General features: G+C 40.2%; 1 protein-coding gene across 1 annotated transcript in view; it reads right to left on the bottom strand.

Moving 5' to 3' along the window:
• LOC122243966 (La related protein) overlaps nt 1-17500 on the bottom strand; it is a 75390-nt gene that overhangs the window by 1620 nt on the left and 56270 nt on the right. The window contains exons 2-17 of the mRNA XM_086551734.1: nt 16325-16608; nt 13683-13785; nt 13114-13323; nt 12639-12865; nt 9444-9653; nt 8891-9230; nt 8584-8624; nt 7118-7347; nt 6581-6818; nt 6252-6404; nt 5088-5308; nt 3818-3996; nt 3470-3614; nt 2533-2776; nt 1902-2144; nt 1-1494 (exon numbers count right to left, since the gene is read on the bottom strand). The exon at nt 1-1494 is cut by the window's left edge and continues 1620 nt beyond it. Of these exons, the coding sequence (XP_086407860.1) occupies nt 1069-1494; nt 1902-2144; nt 2533-2776; nt 3470-3614; nt 3818-3996; nt 5088-5308; nt 6252-6404; nt 6581-6818; nt 7118-7347; nt 8584-8624; nt 8891-9230; nt 9444-9653; nt 12639-12865; nt 13114-13323; nt 13683-13785; nt 16325-16608 (3494 nt within the window). The 3' untranslated portion in view covers nt 1-1068. The remainder of the gene's footprint in view (nt 1495-1901; nt 2145-2532; nt 2777-3469; nt 3615-3817; nt 3997-5087; nt 5309-6251; nt 6405-6580; nt 6819-7117; nt 7348-8583; nt 8625-8890; nt 9231-9443; nt 9654-12638; nt 12866-13113; nt 13324-13682; nt 13786-16324; nt 16609-17500) is intronic.

Raw genomic sequence — 17500 nt, 5'->3', positions numbered from 1 at the left:
TTGATAGAGTCTGACTATAAGAACCTGATGCACTCAAAAGCTGCTAACACTCATACAAAAAGACTCCCTAAACAAAAACAAAAAAGAGAGAAAGAAAAGAGCAGAAAAAATGGAAGGCTGCTGGGGAGGTGTCATGGCAGGTTGACATCCACTGTCACAAGCTTTTCCTCTGCAAGGTTGAAAGATGACCATCAAAATCAACAATTCATCCTCTCAGCAAAAGGCAGGCACAACAGATTTCAACAAGCCCTTACTTAGACTGGCTTTTACAAATTTCTGTTTCAGATTCTTTTTTTTTTCTTAGTTATTTTATTTTTTTTATTTTTGGCTTTATGAGCTCTGCATACTTCAAGTAGTGGTTAGCAAGTATCTAATCATCTTTTTTATATACATACACAAACACACATATATAAATATATATATGACCATAAACAGCTCTGCTGAAGAAACTTAATCTTTTTTTTTTATTATCTGGTACATGAAACTTGTATTAATGAGTAAACAATCCAATATTTACATATATGACTTTATCTTCATATTCTCATCCTTAACTTATTAGAAGTCCATAGGAAGTATGGTGCAATTTGTTGCAAGTTAGGTCTTTTCAACTTAAATTTCATGCAGTAGCAAGTCTTTCGTAGTAAAAACTGTCTTCTTCACAACAGCAGCAGAACAACTGGACATTCAAAAAAAAAAAAAAAAAAGAAAGGGTAAAAGGGGATTTTGGAATCATACTTCAAGGGGACTTACAAATGAGGGAGAAAAATCTGAATGCCAACCACCAAATACCCACATCAAGTTTATCAGGTTGATTCAAAGTCATACATACACTGCAACCAATGCAATTGATAAACACATGAAGCAAGAGAGACATCAACTTCACTTTTTTTCTTACACTTCCTTTTCATTACTTTGTTAACACTACATCTCACTATTATGTCACAGGTACCCAGCCTCGCAAACTTTTACATATGCAATTTTTTTTTTCTTTATTCCTTTTATATTTCTGTCATTCATAATGCACAAAATCCTTAAATGGCCATCCATCTGAGTTCTTGATCAGCATGTTTAACTGGATGTAGTTGGAGACTGAGGAACTGGAACTGGTGCAGTTTTAGGAATCACTTTCCGAGGAACTGAAGCACCTACTGGCTTACTTGCTTCTGAGGTCCCTTTTGCTAAACTCTCTGACTTGGCAGTGGTTGGCTTTGTGTTAGCATTAGTACTCCCTTTAGTAGTCTGTGTTGCCGATGTTGTTTTCATCGGTTCTGTTTTGGCGCTGGTTTCTGCTTTACTCCAGTCTAGTTTGACCCTGGCTTGACTTTGGCTTTTGTTTTCAGCTGTCTTTGGCTGGCCTTGTGCTTGTTGTTGTGTCTTGCTGGTATTGGAACTAGCCTTGTGCTGTGCTACTGTCTTGGGTTTTTTGTAGTTCCCACCATCCGCTCTTTGCCGCTGTGTCTGTCCACTTGAGTGTCTACTTCGAGATCTGCTCACCTGTTGAAGTTCAAAGAGACATGTCAATTGGATTACCATTGAGTAGAATGAAAATGAGTGTGTGCTACTTAATCTGACTTTTGGTAGAGAAAGATATAGAAATATCAGTTCAGAAAGTATGCTAATCTCGAATGCAAGAGAAATTCCAGAGCAAATATTGATGATCAATATACAAACACAATTTCAGTGCTCAGAACAAATAATGTAAGTCCACTTAAAGAATATCAACCCACTCACGACGGGGGCATTCTAGCCTTGAATGTCACAATGCCGGGGCTTTCGAACGCTTAGGCCTAAATCAATTAAATGGCTGGCACAATATTGTGCCCCGGCCACTGGGCTTTTGAATGAGCGGTACAGTAGTGTACCACCCATCCAGAGAGGGTTAAGACATCACAGCTCTTTACCTTTGATGTAGCATTTCCTCCAGAGCTATTTCTGGACCTTGGATACTGGTGATAATAGTGATAGTTCGCCTGTTCTGGATCTCTGTCGCCTTCCGATGCACGCCGCTGGCGCCTTCTTGAGCCTCCTGAGCTACTCCCATATCTGTGATGGCTGTCATGTTCTGTAACTCTAAAGCTCTCATTCTCTGATCTCGTGCGCACACGTGCTTTTCTTGCTTCCCTTGCAGCATCATATTCCTCTGGCTGGAATGAGAAAAATACAAATTAAAAACTGCATAAGGATAATGAACTTTCATTTTAGAGGGAGCTAATGGGGTAAGGTGAGTGACCAAAGAGATTCACATATAGGAGAGGATACCTTGCCCAAAATTATTTTCCAATTATATAACTTCTTTAAGTATGGTACAGTTCAATCTGCATTACGTATGAGAAGTTGAGGTAAAGAACACTATATAAATACACAAATTCATCTTGTCATGACATCAAGTTTATCAGATAATAAGTTACTTTTCTGAACTCACCCCCCTTTCCCTCTACAAGATGATCCCCTAAAAATAAACAAATAAAAACATTGACATCTAAATAAGATGAATTAGCATTTAATCATATGTCATTGCCACAAATTACATACCATCTCGACTCTGAAATCCTCAATACTCTTGTACTTGGCCAGTCTTTGCTTTAGATCATCTTTCACCTGAAGGTTTACAGCATTTTTGTAATATTTGAGGAATGCCCAGAACTTCTCGAGGCCGTACAACTGGCCAGATTGTACATCCTGAAGAGTTTCGTCTTGGAAGTCGGAGTAGATTTCATCTCTGAAGTGCTTCTCTAGGCCATAGCTGAAGAAGCGGAAGAGGCACTCCAACCCATATCTGAAAGTAGTAGATCCATCGTTATGTTAAAGCTTGGAACCATAATATGCATTAATGTTTTTTTTTCCATTCTAGTACTCATATCCCTTCTAAACCTTCAGGACTGACTTTCACTACACCTGAATCCTTCCATATATTAGTTGCATTTCTCAAATCTTTCTGAATAAACAACCATTATTCTATCTTAATTAACCCGTTAACGATGGGGCTTTTATGGCTCCAAATGGTCGAAATGCTGAGATATTTTAAACAAGCAAGCCTAATGCCTAAGGCTATTTGCCTGCACTTGCCGTGGCCAAGTGCTGTACGCCCGATCACCCAGCGCCGGCAGCTGACGCTGCCACCACTTGACATGATAGCTTGTCATCAGTTGTTAAGGGGTTAAGTATTCCTTATTCTGATCAACTAACGATGAAATTACATAGCTATCAGTAAAAGCTTCATCCATTTTTTTTTTATTTATTTATCTGGTAATTCCTATTTGTACAATATGAACTGAAATTTATCTATCTAAGAACATTAGTACTCCCATTTGCATAAATATCTTGCAAAAGGTATTAACATGGATTATGAACATGGTCACCATATGACCATGTTCAAATGACAATATAAAGTCCAAATGTCTCGTTTGTCATCTAGTACACGCCCAAAACCTAAATCTATTTTAGTTTTATCCTTATTCTGTTTTCTTACCTGTAACCGACTTTAGCATCTTCATTTGCTAGCCTTCGGAATTCCTCGTACATTTTCCTGTTGAAGTGTTCTCTTAGGAAGAACGACCAAAAGCGGTAAAGAGTGTTCATCTCTGCACTCTGACCGATTCCAAGCTTTTTGCGTTCTGGTGAACAAAATCAAATATATCAATCAAATAAATCAAAGAATTAAATAAATAATTCAAAGAACTTTCTTAAACTTACACCTCACTTTCACCCTAGGATAAAACCAACTCTAAATCCCGTACCTCTCAAAGAAGAAAAAAGAAACAAAGATTTTAAATAATGACACTCTTTAAAAAATAAACAAATACCCAAACCTTCTTACCTTTAAGGCATCTTGCTCGATATTTGTGGTAAACCTGTTGAGTGAAGCCATTTTCTTTCAAGAGAGAATGCGAAGGGTGCTGGAAAGTGGGTATTGAGCCAGGTAGAGAGCCATAAGATCCGTAGGAGCTGCCCCAACTACTGGACAGCTGGTTTTCATTTGGACTAGCATTCAAGTCCCTGTAAGTAACATGAAAGGAAAATGTGAATAACGGAGTAAAACATGAAAATAAAGCAATTGCAATGTACTGATTTGCTTACATAGGCTAACGTGATTTCTTTTCCAGGAGAATCCTCTTTTATTGCTCAACTTGTTGGCTATGGATCACATATTTGCTTAGATGGACACTAATGCTGCCTATATGGCACACCAGATAAAGTTTATGTCAGAGTGAGGAAGCAGGTAGTGAAATATTAAAGTCTTTCATGCTTCATTTACTCACTATGATATTTGTCCTTTTTGTGCTGGTTATTCTTTGCGTTTATTATATAAGGAGGCTTATAGGTACCATCTGACTGGCTTTTTCAGTTTTGTAATGGACTCAAATTGTAGTAGAGTCCATCATCTTATTTCCTTTACACTCAGTCTGACAAGTGAGTCAATATTAAGAATTAAGCATCTCCCATGAAAAGACATGAACATAAGGAGAAGAGGAAAGCAACCTGTGCTCACGGCTGCAAGTGCCAAATACAAAACAGCCATACTGGCATGGGAACATTGCAGACGCTACACATGGTCTGGTTCACCTTCCTCTTCTCATTCTGCCTACACATCCTGCACCACCCATGCATTGGGGGTGAGAAGTTGGCATCTTGTTGTGTGTATCGCTCTCAGAAGCTAGTGCTTTGATAGAGACCGTGGATGGGCATATTATAAGGCTTTATTTCCTGTTGGTGTTAGGAGAGAGTGATGCCATCTATGTTTGCAATTTTAAAATAAACCTATTTTGTTGAATAATGATAGTAATCATATTGATAATTTCCATCATCAGTCACCATGTATAACTATTACTGTGGTTATAAAGAAGAATTAGAAACACCCTAAAAAATAAAAAATAGAGGTTTACATATGTTGGTACATTCAAGTCAACCAGTCCTTAGCAAAAATTCCACTCATATACACATTCAACAAATTAAGCTATGTATCAATAAACAAACTAGTTCATACATAAACCAATAATGTCCTACAGAGAATGTTTTTACAAAACTGTCATTGAAAAGAAGATAAAATTAATTAAATCAAATAAATATAATGATAATAATGGCATTACGTTATTGAGCTTGTGCGTGGTTTGTGTTCTTTAACATCCATGACCCAACCGACGTGGCTTTCGACAGGTGGGTTGTGAGAGTGACGTGTCTTCTTTTTTCTGGGCGTTCTCTGGTCCACATTGGCCTTCTCCTTCACCACTGGGTAGAAACGAGGAGCCTTGCGAGATCGTGGTGTCTTGGGAGTTGGCGGCACATTTTCATCAAGGATTTCTTCATCACCCTGATGCAAAAAGGAGCAATGCATTAGCTACATTTCATGTCCTTGACTAATGGTGAAATATAGAGAGGAGTTCCATGATCTATCTTTTTTCAGAATCTTGACTTCAATGTACATCATGGCAATCTGGTATCAGCAAGCAAAGTAAAGTACGGATTAGTTAAAAGTTTGTTGCAGGCTTGACTTTTGTATTGTATGAGAATGCCTTGCAACCATTAAGGAGGATAAAGGTTGTAGAAAAAAAGCACATGTTCGATAAATAAGAAAAGGATGTTAATACAGGAATATGAGAAGGATTTATGAGAGATCTCATTCTGTCTGTCTCCGTTTTAACAAATATTTTCTAAATTGATATAGATGTTTTAGAAATCTATTTTGAAAGGTCACAGATGAAAGATGCTTTGTACTCTCAACAAAAAATTTAGTAGTACATCAACCAGTGAATGAAAACCACATTGGGTAAGTGATCACATGAAAATGGAAGAATCTCGACAGATATAGGAACAGTTAACAAAATATACTAAATATAAATACCAAAGAGCATACTTGAGTGAATCTGTGTATGCATCTTCCTTCACCATTTTGATGCCGGAACAGGTAGGGAATTGCTTTTATGCTGAGTAAAATTATGTACTGTCCATCATTATTCTTCATAAGAAAAAAACAAAAAACAAAAAAAAAGTGATATGAATGCTTTGACAATAAAATAATCTTCAATTAAAAAAAGTGGTTTTACTGTACCAGAATGCTATTTCAAACATTCAATCTAGCTTATCTGAAACTAATAACAAGATAAGAAAAAAATATATATTAATAATGTTTATTTTCTTTTGTTTGCTTGTTTGTGTCTTTCTTTTTTCCCCTCTTTTTTCCACGACAGCATGGGATCCTCTGGCACAACCCAAGGTTCTACGGAGGGTGTGACTAGACAGGATTGTTAGCATACCTGGATGAGGTGGAGGGGAGGGGGAGGGGGAGGGACCTCTTGGTTAGCTGGGACAGGTGGGTTGTTGGGACGCAGGGAGTCCATCACCTCTTGACTGATCATCGTCACCTGTTGCATTCTAGCTGCACTTTGTGCGTCGGCAGACTTGGGGAACTGCAAGTTGAAAGAAGAGAATATTGCAAAGCTGCTATCTCTCTCTTGCTTAAACTCATAAATTTTTTTTTTCAAAAGAGACATATTTTCAGTCTACTAAATAAGCAGAATTTCTACCATTCAAGCTCTTTACACACAAATGAGTAGCTCATTACAATCAAATAGATCAACCTTACCCACTCATTGCCGTCCCATAAGTCCTGCTCGTAATTGTACAACCCATCATTGATAACTTTAGCCAATTCCTGTGTAATCTTCACTCGCGTCGTCCAGTCTCCTGTTCGGTCAAATCCATCATGCTTGGCTGGTCTGTTAGAAGTTCCGCCAATGACAGATGGTGGGGACTGCGTCACAATCAAGAGTTTGTTGACGTCCTGGTCACTGATCTCGTAATCACTTTCTTCATCATCAGACCTGTTTTTTGGGTTTTTGTTTAACATATGTAAGGATATCATATTGCAAGAAATTTGTACATCACTCATTATTTTTTGGGAATCCAATTAATAACATGTAAAGGACTACATAACAAAATAATTACTAATTCCAATTTTTAAAACATATAAGGAGGAAGAAGAGGATGAGGAATAGTAGGCATGAAATGTTAGGAGGAGGAGGTAAAACAAGAATGAGATCACAAACGAAGACGACTATTAGGAGAAAGAACAAGAAAGATGACAGAAGCAGGAGATGTAACCCATCCATTTTAGCCTTACCATTCACTGAAGTCGTGTTGTCTTCCAGCTTTGGGCAAACTGTCAAGTTCTTCATCAAACTGGAAGTCTAACTCCTCCCTTGTGTCTTTGCCCGAGCCCAAAGGTTCCTGAGAAGCTCCCCGACTGCTCTTGTTGCTGCTGGGTTTTTCAACAACTGGATGTTTTGCTGGTGCCTGCACCTCTTTGTCTTTGCCCTCGCTGTCTCGTCGCATTCGAGTCTTTCGCTTTACCTGTAAATGGCAGGAGCAAGGTTGGTTCAATCAAATGTACACTCAAATCCATAGATATATATGATGAGAAATTAAATTTACAAACAAGCTATTTTTCTAAATACAGAAGAATGAAAAATGCAAGTGCTTTCACATTTTGTTTAACCCATTCGCGCCGGTTGACGTGCTGACACGTGGTCGAAAAAAGCCCCGGACCCGGGTGACGTCCTAGCACGGGCTACATTTTCGGCCCGCGCGCCGGGAGGCCAGTAGCGACGTGCTGAAACGTCCGCATTAGAATGATAGATTATTCTTAGTACAATTCGATTTTCATACTTGATTTGTCTTTGCTACTTTAGTTTATCATTCTAAATAGTAGAAAATGGGATATAACGTAATATGAATGACGTCACAGGTATATACGTAATATTGATGACGTCATGGTGATTTCTGTTTCTGATTTGTTGAATAAGATGATCTAAGTCGAAAGACTATCGTAAAATCAATTGTAATTGGCCGAGGAATAAAAAAAAAGAAAAAAATTAAAATTATATAACATCTTTTTGTTGCCCCACTAAAAGAAAATGACACTTGAAAAAACATTGCTGTTACATGCATTCACTTGTATGCACATGTATGGTTGTTCATATTCTCTTTCTTTTCTTTTAGGAAGAAAAAAAAAATTGAAAAAAAAACTATGTTTGTTACCTCACTAGAAGAATGCTTCCGTTTCCCATTGGTATTACAACATAGGAGTTGGGGGGGGGGGTGGGAGGGGGGGGTATGGGGGGGGGAAGAATATGGAAAAAGTTCAATAGAATAACACTAAAAAAAAAAAAAACAGTGCTGTAACATCTTTTTCGACTGATATACCTCCTCTGAACATAGCACTACTATTACACATGTTACACTTTATCCCCCCAATATACCTAGAGCAATCACGCCAAACATACCCCTTCCACCCAACAGGATATGGTGGAAAGGGTGAAAAAAAAAGTAGAGATAAAAAGCGCTCTGCGAGCGCAGTCCCAGCGATGTTGCGACCTCACAATATGAAGCGCAGCGGGAAAACACCCCGGGACGAACGGTTGCGCGCTTGAAACCTTCCTGGCATGATCGGGAGTAGGCGAAATTCCGCCCCGGCGTGAATGGGTTAACAAAACAGGGAGTCCCAATATGTTTTGCCTCCTGAAGGTATGAACCAGATATCATTACATTTAGAGGTCACACACTCATATAAAAATGTATATGGCTCACCTCCTTCCACTGATCGTCTTTTACGCTCATTTCTCCAGACACTGAAATAAATAAACCAATGTCAAATAAAAGTTTACAGCATAAATAAAAGGATCTTAAAAATAGGACACAGAAATGAAGAAAAAAAACAAGCAAAAAAACAAACTATTGAAAGAGATTCAGACAAACAAGTAACTATTCAAGAAAAGAAAAGAAAAATTGAAAAAAAGAAAAGAGAAGAGAGAGAACAAATCAACTTACAATCTAGGCATGAAAAATAATACAATAAAGGACATATATCAGTCTTATAAATAATGCTTTAACACACCTTTATCCTTGTTACTTGTTGGTTCTGGTTTATCAGCAGTAGTGACAGGTTTGGGTTTGTGTTGTGCAGGGACAAACTCAGGCTGAGCAGGGTCCAGCTCTGGTTGCAAGGGTGTGAACTCTGGGACTTCTGGATTCATCATGGCAGATGAAGGGGAGAGCGGGACGGCAGTATCTGGCACTTGAGGAGTTTCTGACGAGGTGGGGATGTTGGCTGGGGTGATGAGAGGGACGCTGGCTGGTGGGGACACTGGTGGAGCCAGAGCATTCAGCTGGGCTTGTAGGGGTCCGGCTGCAGCATCTTCCAAGGGCCATTTTGTTGGGTCGTGCTTAGTCCTAAGCTGAAGATGGTAAAGCTGTTTAGTAATCTATGTGAAAAGATTATTCAATGTTCCTGTCTATTCCAGATACTACTAACAAGCAAATATTACAAGCTGTGACATTATTATAATCATAATTGTTAATAATTTTTTTTATGTTTCAAGGACTATTTTTTTCAATTCCATATAAAAATGAACAACCATTACTTCAAAGAAGCTTATTTCAATACTAACCCACACTTCATCTTTGACTTGAAGTTTGTCTGAAGTTTTACATACATCAATGATCAACTTAACATCTTGGGTAAGTTGTTTCATGCGGTTGAATGACGCAATGAGTGACACAGGGATGTAGCCATCTTTGGACATCTTCCGTCTCATGAAAATGTCACTGGCTAGATTCTCATCACTGAAGTAGTACTCACTGAAATTAGTGGAAAGAAAATATTGTTAAATTTCAGATTCTTATGAAGTGGCTAAGTAAAGCTTCAGCATACTGAGGTGAAAGTTGTGTTGATACTGCATTGAAATGAAGATCAGTCTATCAAATACTGATTTACCATAGCAGGATATATTTTGACAAACTATGTTACCCCAGAAATGTCCTTGATTATTTTGATATGCATAGCTGATTTTTTAAAGTGTATGGCTTTGTGTTTACCACTTCCCCTTCAACTCGTTCTCAAGGTAAAGAATGGAATGAAGGACAAACATGAAAAACATAATTTGTCTAAAACCTCCTCTTAATCTATGAACAATTGCAGCTGCAGGCTAGCTCTTAAGTGCAGCTTCTGTGAGAGACTTCCAAAGCAAAATAACATCACCAATTTATAACTGAGAAAATCATGTATAGAAGTAGATGTATACATAATGTTGGTGAAAAAGTATACACTAGGATAGATCTATCTTTTGTTTCAAAGTTAACATGAACTGCACACCCTAGATAACCTGTGGCTTTTGAGGTAGTGTTCTAACCCCTTGCAAATTGGTACCATGATATTACATGCATGTAGGCAACTCCTACAATTTCCCTCCTTTCATTCTCTATATTCCTTCCTCCCTATTTTCCTCTCCTTTATTTTCTATGATACCCCTCTATCTCCAATGCTTTTGCCCCTCTCACCTAATGAGAAACACAACTTCATTTGGAGAACATGCTTTCGTCATTAGTATTACCCTTAATACTGAAATGGATGCCATATTGATTATCCAGACTTCATATTTCTTTTCTATAAAAACCCTCCTCCTCCTCCTCCTCCTCCTCCTCCTCCTCCTCCTCCTCCTCCTCCTCCTCCTCCTCCTCCTCCTCCTCCTCCTCCTCCTCCTCCTCCTCCTCCTCCTCCTCCTCCCCCTCCTCCTCCTCCTCCTCCTCCTCCTCCTCCTCCTCCTCCTCCTCCTCCTCCTCCTCCTCCTCCTCCTCCTCCTCCTCCTCCTCCTCCTCCTCCTCCTCCTCCTCCTCCTCCTCCTCCTCCTCCTCCTCCTCCTCCTCCTCCTCCTCCTCCTCCTCCTCCTCCTCCTCCTCCTCCTCCTCCTCCTCCTCCTCCTCCTCCTCCTCCTCCTCCTCCTCCTCCTCCTCCTCCTCCTCCTCCTCCTCCTCCTCCTCCTCCTCCTCCTCCTCCTCCTCCTCCTCCTCCTCCTCCTCCTCCTCCTCCTCCTCCTCCTCCTCCTCCTCCTCCTCCTCCTCCTCCTCCTCCTCCTCCTCCTCCTCCTCCTCCTCCTCCTCCTCCTCCTCCTCCTCCTCCTCCTCCTCCTCCTCCTCCTCCTCCTCCTCCTCCTCCTCCTCCTCCTCCTCCTCCTCCTCCTCCTCCTCCTCCTCCTCCTCCTCCTCCTCCTCCTCCTCCTCCTCCTCCTCCTCCTCCTCCTCCTCCTCCTCCTCCTCCTCCTCCTCCTCCTCCTCCTCCTCCTCCTCCTCCTCCTCCTCCTCCTCCTCCTCCTCCTCCTCCTCCTCCTCCTCCTCCTCCTCCTCCTCCTCCTCCTCCTCCTCCTCCTCCTCCTCCTCCTCCTCCTCCTCCTCCTCCTCCTCCTCCTCCTCCTCCTCCTCCTCCTCCTCCTCCTCCTCCTCCTCCTCCTCCTCCTCCTCCTCCTCCTCCTCCTCCTCCTCCTCCTCCTCCTCCTCCTCCTCCTCCTCCTCCTCCTCCTCCTCCTCCTCCTCCTCCTCCTCCTCCTCCTCCTCCTCCTCCTCCTCCTCCTCCTCCTCCTCCTCCTCCTCCTCCTCCTCCTCCTCCTCCTCCTCCTCCTCCTCCTCCTCCTCCTCCTCCTCCTCCTCCTCCTCCTCCTCCTCCTCCTCCTCCTCCTCCTCCTCCTCCTCCTCCTCCTCCTCCTCCTCCTCCTCCTCCTCCTCCTCCTCCTCCTCCTCCTCCTCCTCCTCCTCCTCCTCCTCCTCCTCCTCCTCCTCCTCCTCCTCCTCCTCCTCCTCCTCCTCCTCCTCCTCCTCCTCCTCCTCCTCCTCCTCCTCCTCCTCCTCCTCCTCCTCCTCCTCCTCCTCCTCCTCCTCCTCCTCCTCCTCCTCCTCCTCCTCCTCCTCCTCCTCCTCCTCCTCCTCCTCCTCCTCCTCCTCCTCCTCCTCCTCCTCCTCCTCCTCCTCCTCCTCCTCCTCCTCCTCCTCCTCCTCCTCCTCCTCCTCCTCCTCCTCCTCCTCCTCCTCCTCCTCCTCCTCCTCCTCCTCCTCCTCCTCCTCCTCCTCCTCCTCCTCCTCCTCCTCCTCCTCCTCCTCCTCCTCCTCCTCCTCCTCCTCCTCCTCCTCCTCCTCCTCCTCCTCCTCCTCCTCCTCCTCCTCCTCCTCCTCCTCCTCCTCCTCCTCCTCCTCCTCCTCCTCCTCCTCCTCCTCCTCCTCCTCCTCCTCCTCCTCCTCCTCCTCCTCCTCCTCCTCCTCCTCCTCCTCCTCCTCCTCCTCCTCCTCCTCCTCCTCCTCCTCCTCCTCCTCCTCCTCCTCCTCCTCCTCCTCCTCCTCCTCCTCCTCCTCCTCCTCCTCCTCCTCCTCCTCCTCCTCCTCCTCCTCCTCCTCCTCCTCCTCCTCCTCCTCCTCCTCCTCCTCCTCCTCCTCCTCCTCCTCCTCCTCCTCCTCCTCCTCCTCCTCCTCCTCCTCCTCCTCCTCCTCCTCCTCCTCCTCCTCCTCCTCCTCCTCCTCCTCCTCCTCCTCCTCCTCCTCCTCCTCCTCCTCCTCCTCCTCCTCCTCCTCCTCCTCCTCCTCCTCCTCCTCCTCCTCCTCCTCCTCCTCCTCCTCCTCCTCCTCCTCCTCCTCCTCCTCCTCCTCCTCCTCCTCCTCCTCCTCCTCCTCCTCCTCCTCCTCCTCCTCCTCCTCCTCCTCCTCCTCCTCCTCCTCCTCCTCCTCCTCCTCCTCCTCCTCCTCCTCCTCCTCCTCCTCCTCCTCCTCCTCCTCCTCCTCCTCCTCCTCCTCCTCCTCCTCCTCCTCCTCCTCCTCCTCCTCCTCCCTCCTCCTCCTCCTCCTCCTCCTCCTCCTCGGCCACCTCCTCTCCCTCGTCCTCTTCCTCTGATTGTTCCGCCACGACCACTGCCACGGCCCCTCGAAGCGTTACTGGTAGCCCGCGAGTCTGCACGCCAGTCCAGGGAGTCTGAGGCTCGTCCCTCTGTGCGTCTGAAACCCTTCTCACGTTTTGGGGGCGGGATGTCTAGTCGCTTCCAATTCTGCTTCTTGACTGTAAAGAATTCAAGGGGTCAGTATGGAGAACATTGCTGTATTGATTATAACTCTTTAATAATAGTCTCATACTGAATGAAACCTTCTCTACTTATTTGCTTTCTTCAACACTTACATCATCTTGAAGCCCTACTTAGAATATATGAAATGACATCATTATTAAAGTGATATGGTTCACTTGCATACTTCATAAGTAACAATAAAAAAAATAATAATAATAACTATAAATCAAAACCTTCAACTCACTTTTATTCTTCTTATTTTTGGCAGCTTTGGTGGAAGCATTATTAGTTTGCTGAAGTTTGTTATTGTTGTTATTGTTGGTCTGTGGTGCAGAAGCTTCACGGTTCTCTTTGAGGGAATCGTCATCGTGTGAACCTGAGTCTTCTGATTTCTCTATCTCGTGCTCCTTGTTAGGTTTATCTACATCTTTTATCTTTCTCTCCTCACTTTTTCCTACCATACTAGAGTGCGGTTTTAGTGAAATTCTGTAACCACAAGGACGAGAATAAGACTGTAGGTGTCATCCCACTAAGTCATGAGTATAAGTCTACACCGAGTGACAAAAACTTTTAAAATTCTTTTGAAAGCCTACTGAAAAGTACATCAAACTTTTGAGCCAAGAGTTGGACACCTAAATGCTGCAAGAAGTACAATTAAAATAAGTTCAGATCTTTGACATTTGAGGATATCACTTGGATTTAGGTATCATATGCAACTATAGTAGTTACTGCAGTTTATAAGAAAAGACTGTTCTCTTTCAAAAAAAAAAGGGTTTACTTTATTGGACAACAAAAGTTAGAGCCAAATAATACTTACATGATTAGTTGTACTTACATTGTGTAAGTGAATGGCCTCTTGTGCCTGCTGGACTTCCACCAGGGTTGGCCAACCTGCTACATCAGGAATGTCATTTTCCTGTGGAAACAACCAGGACGTTTTTTTTAATTTGTGTTTGCGTTTAGACACAGGCACACATATGCAAACACCCACACACAGATGCACACCAACATCCACACTTTTTTGTGACTCAGCATCTAAATATCATCCTTTTATCTGTGTGACATTGTTTCCTGAATGGTAATGGCAACAGGTTTGCATGAAATAAATACAGTCCTAAAGCTAACTCATTAGAAACCTTCAAATATACATATGTATAACAAATGAAATACAAGTAAAATATGTTCATAAATATCTGCTTTATTTTCTTTAAAAAAAAAAAGGGGGGGGGGATGTTACATACAACATTCAACAAGAGAAAACTCTCCACCATATTGTGCATAATCATACAGCCTCTCCAATGGCACAACTCAATACATATACATATACATACCCATACATGCACACATATATATACATACATACATACATATCTATATATATATATATATATATATATATATATATATATATATATATATATATATATATATATATACACACACACATACATACATATATATAATATATATATATATACATATATATATATAACTTGCAAAACATTCTTCCGTGTTGATAAATGGCAGATAAACCCACTATACACAAAACAGATTTATTGAAAATGAGAATACAGTTTCAAGATCCATCTGGATCCCATCTTCAGGTCTGAAGATGGGATCCAGATGGATCTTGAAACTGTTGTCTCATTTTCAATAAATCTGTTTTGTATATAGTGGGTTTATCTGCCATATAATATATATATACACACATACATATATATAATATATATATATACATATATATATGTATAATATATATATATATATAGTTATATTACATATTGTATATATATTATTATATATTATATATATATATATATATTTTTATATAATATTATATATATATATATATATATATATACATATATATGTATTTATATATATATATATATATATATTATATATAATACATACTTTATGTGTATTTAATATATTTATATATTTATAGTTATACATACATATATGTAATATATATATATATATATATATTTATATATATATATATATATAGTATATATATATATATATTATAACATACATACATATATATAATAAATATATATACATATATATAATAAAATAATATATTACATATATATAATAAATATATATATACATATATATAATATATATATATATATATAGATATATTTTAATATATAATATATATACATATATTATAATATATATATATATATATATACATATATATAATTTAAAATATATATAATATATAATATATATAATTAGTATTTATATATTATATATATATATATATATATATATATTAAATATTTATAATATATATATAATATATATACATATATATAATTATATATATACATATATATATAATATATATACATATATATATAATATATATATATTATATATAATATATATACATCTACATATATATTAATATTATATAATATATATAAATATATATAATATATATATACATACATATATAAATATATATACATATATATATATAAAATATATACATATATATATACATATATATTATATATACATATATATTATTTATATACACATATATATACATATTATATATATGTATTATATATAATTTATATATATGTATATATATATATACATATATATACTAATATATATATATCATATATATATACATATATATATACTATATTAATTGAGATATACATATATATAATATAATTAATAATATAATATATCACACATATATATATACTATTTATACATACATATACATATAATAATAATATATATATATATATATATATATATATAATATATATATAATAAGATATATATAATATATATATATATATTTTTATATATATACATACATACATACATATAAATACACACACACAGACAGGTATATGTATATGTATATGTATATGTATATGTATATGAATGTGTGTGTGTGTGTGTGTGTGTGTGTGTGTGTGTGTGTGTGTGTGTGTGTGTGTGTGTGTGTGTGTGTGTGTGTGTGTGTGTGCATGTGCATGCGCATGCGTGCATATGTGTGTGCGCATATGTGTGTGCGCATATGTGTGTGCGCATATGTGTCTGTGTGCATATATGTGTGAATATGTGTATGTGTGTGTGCATATATGTGTGTGTGAATATGTGTATGTGTGTGTGCATATATGTGTGTGTGAATATGTGTATGTGTGTGTGCATATATGTGTGTGTGAATATGTGTATGTGTGCATATATGTGTGTATGCATACATATGTATGTATGTATGTATGTATGTGTGTGTGTGTGTGTGTGTGTGTGTGTGTGTGTGTGTGTGTGTGTGTGTGTGTGTGTGTGTGTGTGTGTGTGTGTGTGTGCATTCTTAAACATGAACAAGTGAATTATCTCACTGACACGGGCGCACACGAGCACACATGAAGTACAACGGTAAAAAGCTGCATTCTATGCAAACGTTTGCCTACTTTTTTGGATTTATTCTTGTCAGATTTTGAAGTCTTGACAGCAGGCTGGGTGGCAGGAGCCTGCTGGGCTGGAGTATGGGCGCTCACAGCTGTGTTGCTCAGACCAGGGTTGGCAGGCATGGGTTCAGCTGCGGGGGATGTGGGCTGGGAGGGCGTGGGACTCTCCTTCGCCACCCCTCCGGGAGACACGACGACGGGCGCCACCACTACGCCAAGCTGAGCTGCTGCAGGAGGCGACGGTGGGGCCGGCGCTGACACTTCCTTCTCGCTTACCGGATCGACACCTGCAACGGAAGGGCGGCCTTGTTAATTCAGGACAGGAAATTGTGCAAAATATAAATGACATTTCAATAATGCTAGTATCATATCGTTCCATTTACATATTGCTCACCTCTGATAACAGAAGAAAGAGAAATCTGTTCGCATACCCATAGTGTACAAGTTTGTTATATATTCAAATGCAGTCATTGAACCTTGCTACAAAACAAACTAAAATTCAATATTAATCTCCCATACCGCAATTAAGGAACCAAAACAAACGACCTTAACGGCAAACCGTACGCAAGCGAACCGACAAGTAAGAAGCAACGCGACCCCGAGCGCACACACCCCACTGGCAGAAAGCGCAGTTAGATTCGGCAAACAGGTTTATGAATGACACTTATCCCGACCCAAACCCACTACACGCTCTTAGACACGGGGATGCCAGACACTCGCGGCGGGGTCCACTGCCTCACTGATTGACAAGAGATACTCGACAGGAAGGACAACTGCTGCAAATCCTTTCAATTACGGAGAGGTGGGGCATAGGAGGAGGAGGAGGAGGAGGAGGAGGAGGAGGAGGAGGAGGAGGAGGAGGAGGAGGAGGAGGAGGAGGAGGAGGAGGAGGAGGAGGAGGAGGAGGAGGAGGAGGAGGAGGGAGTGGGAAGGATAAATTTATAAAAGCTAATCAATAATCCGTTTATTCAGTGATCACGTGGGCATTATGACCAGCCATTAAAATTTGCCACCATATCCAATAGATATAATCACGCGTTTACAACACAACGGCGCAAGCTGACGCTATACAACTAAGCCCGCTTGAGCGAAAAAGACGCAGTGCCAGGAAAACGTCTCTAAATACCATGAGAAGCTTTCTTCTTCCCCCCGGTCACTGTACTATGGGGGAGAATGAGG

This window comes from Penaeus japonicus, unplaced genomic scaffold (genome assembly GCF_977035675.1).
Source record: "Penaeus japonicus unplaced genomic scaffold, GWHDUDI00000001_assembly GWHDUDI00000025, whole genome shotgun sequence".
Taxonomy (NCBI): domain Eukaryota; kingdom Metazoa; phylum Arthropoda; class Malacostraca; order Decapoda; family Penaeidae; genus Penaeus; species Penaeus japonicus.
Note: the sequence above shows the minus strand (reverse complement) of the source record. Positions and strands in the feature narration are given on the sequence as shown.